Source organism: Salvelinus sp. IW2-2015, linkage group LG35 (genome assembly GCF_002910315.2).
Source record: "Salvelinus sp. IW2-2015 linkage group LG35, ASM291031v2, whole genome shotgun sequence".
Lineage (NCBI taxonomy): Eukaryota > Metazoa > Chordata > Actinopteri > Salmoniformes > Salmonidae > Salvelinus > Salvelinus sp. IW2-2015.
The window spans coordinates 10873644-10885829 of NC_036874.1; the positions used below are offsets into that span (position 1 = coordinate 10873644).

The 12186-nt window shown below is 40.8% G+C and overlaps 2 protein-coding genes across 2 annotated transcripts in view; one reads left to right on the forward strand and one right to left on the reverse strand.

The window, feature by feature from the left end:
- The first annotated feature begins 882 nt into the window (after positions 1 to 882).
- Positions 883 to 2568, forward strand: LOC111959052 (tumor necrosis factor-like). The gene is made up of 4 exons (XM_023980464.2): positions 883 to 1303; positions 1393 to 1441; positions 1580 to 1639; positions 2027 to 2568. The coding sequence occupies exons 1-4, from the start codon at positions 1085 to 1087 to the stop codon at positions 2464 to 2466; spliced, it is 768 nt and encodes a 255-aa protein (XP_023836232.1). The 5' UTR covers positions 883 to 1084; the 3' UTR covers positions 2467 to 2568.
- Positions 2569 to 4031: 1463 nt separating this feature from the next.
- The window catches only part of LOC111959087 (gamma-aminobutyric acid type B receptor subunit 1-like), a 46774-nt gene continuing 38619 nt past the window's right edge, over positions 4032 to 12186 (reverse strand). Inside the window, 9 exon segments of the mRNA XM_023980517.2 lie at positions 4032 to 6656; positions 7095 to 7238; positions 7517 to 7645; positions 8859 to 8986; positions 9681 to 9692; positions 9695 to 9721; positions 9724 to 9771; position 11291; positions 11956 to 12063. Coding sequence (XP_023836285.2) covers positions 6366 to 6656; positions 7095 to 7238; positions 7517 to 7645; positions 8859 to 8986; positions 9681 to 9692; positions 9695 to 9721; positions 9724 to 9771; position 11291; positions 11956 to 12063 — 888 coding nt within the window. The 3' untranslated portion in view covers positions 4032 to 6365.

A 12186-nucleotide genomic window follows, 5' to 3' on the forward strand; every position in this document is an offset into this window, starting at 1 on the left:
AACAGAAACAGAAATTAGATGATGAAACAATATGCAAATAAAACTCAGTTCTGGGTGATGGAAATCCCACAAATAAACCGGGTTATGCTCCAAACTCGCTCAACCAGTCAGGGAGGGCAGCGAAATACGGAAGCCAGATTGGGTCAATAAAGAAAAGTCAAAAACCTGTAGGGGGGTTTGGTAAGGGTTATGTACAAACCAGTTCTGAAACAAAAAGGGGGATATTTTTTTTGTTTCTCCTGAGCCTGTCCTTGTATACCCTCAAATGTATTGTGATTGTGGTTGTGTAGAAGCATTCACTTGACATCCAGTAATTAACAACTTCAGTGCAGCAAGTTCTATGTAATCAATAAATATCATAATTGTTTACTATTTGAAATGTACGACTATTACTAGACATACAGCATTACAAACAGCTGGTGAATAAGACTGAATAAAAATCACCAACTAAAGTTCAAGTCAAAAGTGGCTTTGCTACACTTTACATTAAGTAGCAAAGATACCATGGAGTTTAATGGTATTCACATGCATTGTGTAATTACACAATAAATACACGTGTGACTTATTGAGAATTCCTTGTTTTATGTCAATGCAGTTTCAGTATATAGCAGAGAAGTTGCTGTACATTCTGGTTACCAAATAAAAAACTACATCGTTGCACAAGTAATTCACTTTCAAGTTGCATGTCCTGTTTTGCCTTAACCCCATCCTGCAACCACACCTACCCATTGGAATCCCAGTTTGGCAGAGCTGGTCTGTGGATTTTATTTTCCTTTGAACCATAACCATCTCTCCACAATCTGGTGCTTCTCTGCTATGTCTCCACTCACTGGGTGACATCACTGGAGTTTCCCCTTTTGTGCTAGTAGCAGGCCGAGCATAAAAACGACAGGGCTTCTGGCAGAAGTCCATTCTAACAAACGAGCAAAACACAGGACACCTATCAAGCTACAACTCTGTAAAAACAAAGAAGATATTTAGGAGATATTCGGGCAAATATTCAGTTGCTAGACTTTTCCACTGCCACCAAGAGTCAAGAGTCAAGAGCCAAGAGTCAAGAGTTTGAACCTCATTCAACAGAAGTATGGAGGGGTATGCGATGACAACTGGCGACATGGAGAGGGGCCTTGAAAATAGCCTTGTGGACAGTGGCCCTGTGTACAAGACAACGGTGACAGCTGTTGCTGAGAGAAAGGCCTCCAGAGGTTGGCTATGGAGGCTTTGTGGGGTCCTCTTAGTAGCAGCTTTATGTGCGGCAGCAGCCCTGCTCTTTGCCTGGTTTCAGCATGGAAGACTGGCAACGGTAAGGAACTCTAATGGGGCCAATATTTACCACATTTCTGAAATAGAGGACCGTACAATCAACTAACATCCTCTTGGTTTATCTCACAGATGCAGGACGGAATGGAGCCTCAGCTGGAGATACTCATTGGTGCAAAAGGTGATTATTTGATTGACAGATGCCCTTTTTCATTGAATTTCTTCTCACTGTAATTGCTTTAATTAAAGGTTACCTGTTGTAGGCAACATCATGGCTTTTGCTTGTGTTATCCGTGACTAATATTTTTCTCTCCCTCAGATACCCACCATACATTGAAGCAGATTGCCGGCAATGCAAAAGCAGCCATCCATTTAGAGGGTGAGTGACCTATAGCCTTTTGCAGCCAGCCTGGACTGTGTTTGTTGAAGGTTAAAACATGTCTAGTGGGCTAGTATGTCTTAGTGTTTTTCCATTGTAGAAGCTAGGGGATTCTTTTTAAACATCCCCATTCAAAAAGAAGGTTTAAGCTTTAAAACAGTGTCTAGTGGGTTAGTAAGTATTTCTATTGGCGAAGCCCTGGGATTTTTTTCAAACATTTCCATTGACAAAAATTAAAGCACAACACAAGGAAGTTGCTTAATCATTAGCTTGTCTCTTGTTGCCACCAGAGTAAATTGACAAGAACTTTGTAAGAACAAATAGCTACCAGCTGGACCCTGTGGCCTCAAAGTTGTAACAATGGGCCTTTCTTCCCTCTAATGCCAGGTGAATACAATCCTAATCTTACCGCTGACACAGTGCAGTGGAGAAAGGATGACGGCCAGGCCTTTTCCCAGGGCGGGTTCAAGCTACAAGGGAACCAAATCCTCATCCCACACACTGGGCTCTTCTTCGTTTACAGCCAGGCTTCGTTTAGGGTCAAGTGCAACGGCCCGGGCGAGCGTACCACTCCTCTGAGTCACGTTATTTATCGCTATTCGGACTCCATCGGGGATAAGGCTAATCTTCTTAGCGGGGTAAGGTCAGTTTGTCAACAAAACTACGGTAATGCTGAGTCCAATATCGGCGAGGGCTGGTACAATGCAGTTTACCTTAGTGCAGTGTTTCAGCTGAATGAAGGGGACAAACTGTGGACTGAGACCAATCGACTGACCGATGTGGAGCCAGAGCACGGCAAGAACTTTTTTGGTGTGTTTGCACTATGATGAGAGAGAGGCAGGCCAGAGATGAATGTTTGTTGAAACAGTTTTACGTTAAAACTCTTATTTTAGTTTTGCAATTTTATGGTAACTGAGCAATCTCAAAGGAGATAGGTCTAATCTTAATGGTTATTTGTAAACTGAAAAGGTTTAAGAAAGTATTATTGTYTGTCCATACATGCATGATACATGAATATTAGGACTTTGAGTTATTTATATTAACTTACTTTTTGTTTTTTTACTATTTATATGGAAATACATATTAACTTAAAAAAATGATATTTATTATTTATATGAAAATACAGTAGGCTACTGTGGAGTACTGTAGTATAAGTTATTTTGATTCAGATAAGTCTAGCAGCATACTAGGCCTATCAGGATACATTGCTACAATATTAAGTTATTTTATTTAATGTACTATGTACTATGTTTATTTAAATGGGATTGTGTGTATTTTATTTGTCACCTATTCAGAGTGCTTGAATCAACTGTAATAAATTCCAAATGTTCTCAACTTTAGGAGACTCAAAGTTTGATTATATTTAATTGTGCAGTTTGGAGGGGAGGGGRGGAGACGTTGGTCTGGACATATCCAACTGTCTTATGTGGTTGAGGGTAAATAGGTTTTGACTTTAGCAGTAAATGAACACTAAGGGCTCTATTCATTCTGTAAAGTTGAAGCGTTACAGACGCCGCGATAKAMATGTAAAGGTCATTTCAGATTGAGCCGACATGTGCAGCGTTYACCGTGAACGCWGTCTCCACTAACGCGGGAACATTGCCTTTAAATTTCAATCACTCTATAACGCTGAACTTCTGCAATGCAGATTGAATTAAAGCCCTACATCTGTTCTTGAGCAGCTTGCCCCAGAAATTGTAATACAAAGGGCATCCCCAATGATGCAAGGGAAATTCCCTTTTTATTCCTGCTGTGTCAAGTGAGAGGGCCCACATATGCCTTAAGCCATGTCTGGGGATTCCCCCCACTGACCTTATTCCTCCTCCTCCTCCTCCTCCTCCTCCTCCTCCTCCTCCTCCTTCTTGAAAGCATCATAGGTTTTCAGTCAGGTGGTTGGGTGGCAGGCTGTAAACATCTGAGCTGAAATACTGTATGTGCATGAGAAAATGTGTTTGTCCCACAACATCCTCAGGCTGTATAGCTCATATTACGATCTCAATCTTTGAGTTCAAATTGCCTTTTGATACGAAATGACACCAATACCCATTGGTTAATAGGTCAATAAATGATGAAGTGGAAGCACATTGTATGGGACTGAAAGTCCTTTTAATCCTGGGAGGGCTATCGTTCAATATGAATGTAGATTCTAGATGAATAAACAACAGAATCCCTTGGGTGTCATTACCTGATGGTGACATCTAGTGGTTAAAACAGCTGTGTGTGTGACATGCTTGTCCCTTTGGACATGGTTATGATACCACATATTGTCTGTCATAAAATGCCCATTCAAAGTATAATGAAGTGTTTTGTCGTATTTCAGGGTTTATGAGGGTGTTTAAATGAAATTATGTTCCTTATTAGTCCAATTGACACATAACCCGATACACATCAATTCAGTGAAAAACAATGGGTTTATTTTACTATGATTATCCATATATTTGAATGCATATAATCTGATATTATATCAACATTTAAAATTGTAAATATAGTGTATACAAATATCTTCAAATCCAGTTATATACACTGCATGTACAAAACATTAGGAACACCTGCTCTTTCCATGACATAGACTGAACAAGTGAATCCAGGTGAAAGCTATGATCCCTTATTGATGTCACCTGTTAAATCCACTTCAATCAGTGTTGATGAACGGGAGGAGAAGGGTTAAAGAAGGATTTTTAAGCCTTGAGACAACTGAGACATGGATTGTGTATGTGAGCCATTCAGAGGGTGAATGGGCAAGACAAAAGACTTAAGTGCTTTTGAACAGGGTGTGGTAGTAGGTGCCAGGCGCACCGGTTTGAGTGTGTCAAGAACTGCAACGCTCTGGATTTTTCACAACAGTTTCCTGTGTGTATCAAGAATTGTCCGCCACCCAAAGGACATCCAGCCAACTTGACACAACTGTGAGAAGCATTGGAGTCAACATGGGCCAGCATCCCTGTGGAATGCTTTCAACACCTTGTACGGCCATTTCCCGGCGAATTGAGGCTGTTCTGAGGGTAAAAAGGGGCTGCAACTCAATATAAGGAAGGTGTTCCTAATGTGTTGTACACTCAGTGTATATTCATACATGTGCAAGAGTATATTTCTCTAAATAATCTTCGCATACATATATTACAATATTACCCAATGTCCTCCATGTACAGTTAATAAATATTGACTATTCCACCCAATAACTTCCTATGGAGAGGTCGTATATCTCACTTTCCTATACCCTGAGCTACAGTATGTCATTAGAACGGCAACAAAATCCCGACCTGAAACGTTGTTTTGTACTATAGTGCAACATGAGATAATGCTATTTGGAAAAGTAAAGTCTCTTACGTTACTTGCCAATAAAGCTGTGTTATATCATTGCTTCATACATTTTGACGAATTGCTAATGAATGAGATTGTACATATATATTAACTGTCGTATACGCATGTCAGAATCCTTTACTAAACCGTTACACATAGTCTTCGTCATCACATTCACAAACGTATTTGTACAAAGATAAAATCGGAGGGGCATTTCGGAAGAAATGTCAAATATAAGACCAACGGGTGACAGGCATGTACACTCACATTTACATTTATATTCAGATTGTCTTAAAGGAAAAACAGTTACTGACAAAGAAAATAAAAAGGGTGGGAAGAATGATGCATAATAAATATGCCATTTAAAATCTTCAGGCGGGTGTGCCTCCTTTCAATATCTAGGATGTGTCCAAGAAAACTCGAATTGTGGGAACATATCCATTCAAGTCCAATTGAAAACGTTCAAAAGGATGATACATAGAATACTGATTAGGTTACATATCATAGTACACTATTTCCTTATCAAATGGGTTTCATATATTCAAGAGCATACAACAGCAAACATGTGATTGAAGATTCAAAGCTGTACTTGAATAGGTGTACAGCCAAAAATCCACAAAAATCTTGCTTTTGTCCCAAAATTAGGGTTGTCCGTTCCAAAACCCTCTACTGCATATGGCTATAATGTTGGCATTTCACTTTCAGTTAGATTGACTTTACACTTTGAGTTTCGATGGCGTTTTGATATGAAATCCAGTMAATTGAATCCACTGGGAAACTCTGCTGGTTTTTTCCACTCTCATTGCATTTGAACAGTTTCCACCCCTTTACCCCCCAAAATATTGAACTAAATATAGGGCACAACATTGAATCCATGACATAACATATCATACATTATGTAATAACAATATTAATCAATTAACATGTGCTTCGCTATTTCAACAAACCGAAGACAAATAGGCAGAGACGGGAGTCAAAAAGGAGCAAACACACACACTACACAAAGTCCTCCCGGAGATCCTAGATACATCTGCACAACAGAACGAGAAAACAAACAAAGGGAAGGAGGAAAGAGGAGGAATGAAAAAGGGAGATCTGTCCATTTTTTTGTCTCCACAAGTAGACTGAGGGTTACTCTGTGATGTGCTTGTCTCTTATTCAATAACTCGTAGTACTAGTCACAAGTGCTTCAGGTTCCCACAGTGAGATAGACTGTGAGAAAGACTGGTGTTACCCGGGGTGACTCGCCTCACAGCAGCCTGTAGTGAATGTAAAAGCCCTCTGCCGTCGTGTGCCTCCACTCACTCTGTCAATGTCAGTAGCTTGTGCTCTTTTCCCATAACAAGTGAAAGTCACAGTGCCTCCATGTGTGTTCGTTCCTCTGTACGCTCTGGGCTCTTCTAGCACACCACCCCCCCCCACCCCTTCACTTGTAGAGCAGGGGGATCTGGCTGTTGTGACAGTGGTTGCGACTTATCTTGCTGTCCGCCTGGTACAGGTTGGAGGAGTTGGAGAAGGAGGGGGGTAAGGAGGAGTGATTGTCCGACGCGGGGTTGGGGTAACCGGGTGGGGGCAGGAGAGACTTGGGGTCTGGCTGGGAAGAGGGCGGGGACGGGTTGCTGTGGTTCTGGTTGGTGCCGGATGAGGGCCGTCGTCGGTTGCGCAGGGCCTGTCTCTCAACCAGCTGGTTGCGGAGCTCCGATACCCTCTGCTCTTTCTGAGAGCACGGAAGAGGTCTTATTAATACTCGACACTCATGGGTAAAGAGGAATCCTTTATTACACATTAATTGAGCATGAATTAGACATGTATTCATCATGTATTAATCATGTATTAATCAAACCAGATGTATCTCTTAGTAAAATATAATAAAAATTAATGATTGGAAAGATTGATTGGTTGATTGCTAGGTCAAATAATTCAGACGTATTAGATGTATTTTAATAAATGCATTTTGATTATATTTTGATATCTATGGTATCAAAGTGAGTGTGTATTGTAGTACCACCTGTATGATAAAGATTGCTTGAATGATTGATTACTAGTTCCAATAATTCAGCTGTATATTGTACGTATTAGACATATTGCAATCTAGATGTATTGTATTGTATCTAGATGTTGACAGCTAAGGTGCATCATAAAGTGTGTACCGTACCTCCTGTATGATCTTCTGCAGCTCACGGTTCTCTCTCTCCAGCTGGCGAGACTTTTCCTCATCGTTGTTGTTGGTGGATGAGCCGGTCTTCAGCGTGTCCTGCTGCTCTGACTGCCACTCACCACGTGTAATCAGCCTGCGCATCTAGAATAGAATAGAGCTTTACTCTACACAGCCAGAGAAGAACCATATACTATATGTGCATTTGGAAATGTTAACATTGAAGAAAGTATTGAGACTTTGTTTTCGGGTGCTGATGCGGGTGTACATTAAATACTGCTGCTAAATGACTCAGAGTCCTAGGCATCCTATTCCCTATATAGTGCACTACTTTTGACCAGAGCCCTGGTCAAAAGTAACACACTATAAAGGGAATAGGGTGCCATTTGGTACACAGACCTGTTCTATACAGTATACTGTACCTTGGGCACAAAGAGCACCACCAGGGTGATGTAGACAGAGAACACTATGGCCAGAGCGGCAAAGGCAAAGGAAGCGTCCTGCTGTGACGTGAGGATCATAGTGACGGGAGCCGTGATCATGCACAACACCTGCAGAGACGGGGGGATTGAGAGAAACAAAGAGGTAAATATCAAGAGAGAGGTGAGAGAGGAAAATAAGATCTCAAAAAGCGGTCGGCAACTGCTTATCATTCCAACGAGGTTCCTCATATGAAAACATCATTAAAAAGTCATAGATGAAGTAGCAGGTTAGCAGTACCATCCTGGCACATCATCACAATATCAAGCCTTACAAAAGCTCTCTGCTTCCCAACAAGGAGGCCTTTGCAGATACAATAAATATTGACATTTTAAAGGATTCTACCTCATATGGGGCACCATTGTATAATAAATTGTATAATTTATCTCTGTGTATTACACCACGAAATATACACAATTAAATAAAATGGTTAAATCAACATCTAAGCTTTCCCTTTGTTCAGMCCTGCAGCTGTGTTTAACGATTTCATCAAGCTATATGAATGATTGATCAATTAAATGTTCTTTCCTCTGCTTAGCAAAAAAAAAAAAGGACTGTATGTACTTCATAATTGCATAACCGCCCCACAGCAAATGAGCAGTCAAAAGAAGTAAAACTGTGGTTTTCAGTCATAATTGTTTCGGTTCCTCATTAAGCTGTTTTGAGATGGGAATCTGGGCAAGTTTTGGCAATTATGTAAATCATTGTTCAGAGAGTACTAAAATGTTTGCACATTGTTGAGCAGAAATAGAAACCCAGCCTAAAGCTAAAGTTATAAAAATGTTGCCTGTGTAAGAGCAGTGGTTTGTTCCAGCAAAACTCTACATTACCAGACATTTCATGGATTTGCTCACCTGTGTGAGGGTTACCGAATGGCTATGGCTACTTGTTTGCAAAACTTAGATGGTGCAATGGTACTGTATGTTATCTCTGCTATATCAGTTAAAGTGGAGCTTAAATACCTCTATTGGTGAGGATCCTTCACCGATTCAAATCAAATGATTGTTTAAGTATAGCACTAACGTTTTTCTTTAGCGCCAAAAATATGTCTTCCAAAAATACATTTATGAGCACATGCTTACCACCAGAAATAACAAGTCTTAGCCGTGTATTATCATTATGCACTAATAAATGATTGAATCTCATGTCCACACTGAGACAATGCCTAGCCCCTGCTACCTTTCTATCAATAGTTAATTGTTGCTTTGAGTTAATTCGCTCGATGGACTGCCTAAAATGCAGAGCGGAAACCAGAGCACTCCCCCTGTGATGGTTGAGACTCACAGCCACGTTGTAAATAGCCATCCCCACGGCTCGATGGTCATTGATCTTCTCCGTGGAAACAGACTTGGTCTCGTAGGCCAGAAATATCCCCAGCAACAGCAGCAGTCCCTTGTAGCCATACACTACACCTGGTGGGCAGAGAGAGAGACAAAGTGGGGAGAGAGAGAATGAGAGAGAGAAAGAAGAAGAAAAAGAGAGAGATGAGAAGAGAAGGAGAGAAGAGAAGAGAGAGAGAGAGAGAGAGAGAGAGAGAGAGAGAGAGAGAGAGAGAGAGAGAGAGAGAGAGAGAGATGAGATGGAAAGCGAAGACGATGGAGTGATGTTTAGGCAGTTGACTAAAGGTAATGCATATCCCCCTTTATTTCTTCTGTCCAAGTGTCCTTTTCATTACGGTCGCTCAGTGGGTGACAATAATTCGCATAGCACAGAGAGGGAATGCTATGGGGCAATGGCAAGTTTGTGACCCGTATTATTGAATTTGACAGTATTATGCATTCAGAAAAGCTGCCACTGTCCGACGAGAGGCAGTATGGCAATAGTGAGAGAAAGACAAATGAAAGGAGAAGATAAAATGAAAGCATATGAGGGAAAGATAAAGGCAGGGAATGACTGACTTGAGTGAGTGAGAGGGAGGGAGGAAAAAGTGGGGTCAGACAAAAAAAGAAGAGAGAAAGCTAATGTGGGGCTGAGATACGAGGAGTGTTTAATGTTACAATGAATGGACTGGGGATTGAGGGAGTGAGAGAGGTGAAAAAAAGAGGGAACAAGGAGTGAGAGAGAAGGATAGATAAGAGAGAAGGAGTAAGGAATAGAGAGGGATACCGAGCCATGTGTCATCTTCTCTGAAGTGCAGTGCTCCAGGAGGGCTGAATCAGGACATCCAAGTCTCCTTTAGGGGCCTCCCTAGTGAATTCTACTCAGAGAGAGAGGGTGGGAGGAAGTGTGTGTGAGAAGAGAGAGAGAGAGAGAAGAGAGAGAGAGAGAGAGAGAGAGAGAGGAGAAGAGAGAGAGAGCAGAGAGAAGAGAGAGAGAGAAAGGAGAGGAGAAGAAGGAGAGAGAACAGGAGAAGGAAGTCAGAGGGAAAGTGAGAGAGAACGGGAGACAGATGTGAACGACATTCCGTGTGATATCCGCACACGGATCATTAACTTTAAAACTGACTAGAAAGTAAATTAACAATAAGATGACTGACATCAAAGCAATAATCTTTTGTTGAACACTAGACATGTGACAGTGCTAACATACGAAAGCTAATACCACATAGAGTACAGTGCCTTCAGAAAGTATTCACACCCCTTGACTTCTTCCACATTTTGTTGTGTTACAGCCTGAAGAAGGCCGTGTGGCCGATACGTAAAAGCGAATTAAAAAACAGTGATACCATCAAGGGCGGTGTGCGGGTTTCTTCTTTTTTCTCATGTTATTCAACTGTTACCATGCCCCTGCAAAAAAAGATCAGATGTGCGAGTGCCTTTCGAATACGGAATTTTGTTGTGTTACAGCCTGAATTTAAAATGGATTACATTTAGATTTTTGGTCACTGGCCTAAAGTGAAATTCTGTTTTTAGAAATGTTTACAAAATAATAAAAAATGAAAAGCTGAAATGTCTTGAGTCAATAAATATTCAACCCCTTTTTTATGGTAAGCCTAAATAAGTTCAGGAGTAAAGTTGCATGGACTCACTCTGTGTGTAATAACAGTGTTTAACATGATTTTTGAATGACTACCTCATCTCTGTACCCCACATCTCTGTAAGGTTCCTCAGTCGAGCAGTGAATTTCAAACACAGATTCAACCACAAAGACCAGGGAGGTTTTCCAATGCCTCGCAAAGAAGCCTATTAGTAAACGGGTCAAAATGAAAAAAGCAGACATTGAATATCCCTTTTGAGCATGGTGAAGTTATTAACTTACAGTTTGGATGGTGTATCAATACACCAAGTTGCCAGAGAGGAAGGAAACCGCTCAGGGATTTCACCATAAGGCCAATGATGACTTTAAACCAGTTACAGTTTAATGGCTGGGATAGGAGAAAACTGAGAATGGATCAACAATGTTATTACACCACAATTTTTATTTAACCATCATTTAACTAGACAAGTCAGTTAAGAACAAATTCTTATTTACAATGACAGCCTTGTTCAGGGGCAGAACGACAGATTTTTACCTTGTCAGCTCGGGGACTTGATCCGGCAACCTTCCGGTTACTGGCCCAACGCTCTAACCACTAGGCTACCTTCCACCCCAATACTAACCTAATTGATGGAGTGAAAAGAAGGAAGCCTGTACCGAATAAAAAATATTCCAAAATATGCATCCTGTTTGCAACAACAAGTAATACTGAAAAAAATGTGGCAAAGCAATTATATTTTTTGTCCTGAATACAAAGTTTGTTTGGAGCAAATTCAATACAACACATTACTGAGTACCACTCTCCATATTTTCAAGCATAATGGTGGCTGAATCATGTTATGGGTATGCTTGTAATCATTAAGGACTGGGGAGTTTTTCATAATAAAAAATAAATGGAATGGAGCTTAGCACAGGCAAAATCCTAGAGGAAAATCTGGTTCAGTCTTTTTTCCACCAGACACTAGGAGATGAATTCATCTTTCAGCAGGACAATAACCCAAAACACAAGGCCAACTCCACACTGGAGTTGCTTACCAAGAAGACAGTGAATGTTCCTGAGTGGCCAAGTCAAATTTGCTTGAAAATCTATGGCAAGACCTGAAAATGGATGTCTAGCAATGATCAACAACCATTTTGACAGAGTTGAAGAATTTTTAAAAGAACTATGGGCAAATGTTGCACACTCCTGGTGTGGAAAGCTCTTAGAGACTTACCCTGAAAGACTCACAGCTGTAATCGCTACCAAAGGTGCTTCTACAAAGTACTGACTCAGGAGTGTGAATACTTATGTAAATTTGATATTTCTGTATAAAATGTTCAATACATTTGCAAAAAAATCTAAAAACATGTTTTCATTTTTGTCATTTTGGGGTATTGACAAAAAATCTATTTTGAATCCAGCCTGTAACACAACAACATTAGGAAAAAGTCCAGGGGTACGACCGATATGACAGTGTCACTGTACCTCCACTGTGATGTGTAATGGATCCACAATCTGCCAAATCATGAGTGACAGGACGTCTATGGCTAGTAACACTCCAACTGTTGCATAGAGTTTCCATGGCTCCAGGTGCTGCAGGGATACAGGAGAACCAATCACAATCCAAGGACCAAGGGTAATGCAGTGAGTCCACAAACAAGGATGAAAGGGCTCAAGCATACAGTAGATAAACTGCCAACAGAGTACAGTATTGTA

What these genes read in the sequence shown, in the direction of transcription:
- LOC111959052 (XM_023980464.2), top strand. Translation starts at nt 1,085, where the DNA reads ATGGAGGGGTATGCGATGACAACTGGCGACATGGAGAGGGGCCTTGAA. An exon ending in GATACTCATTGGTGCAAAAG is followed by an intron (nt 1,442 to 1,579) that starts GTGATTATTTGA and finishes TCTCTCCCTCAG; the next exon opens with ATACCCACCATACATTGAAG. An exon ending in AGCAGCCATCCATTTAGAGG is followed by an intron (nt 1,640 to 2,026) that starts GTGAGTGACCTA and finishes CTCTAATGCCAG; the next exon opens with GTGAATACAATCCTAATCTT.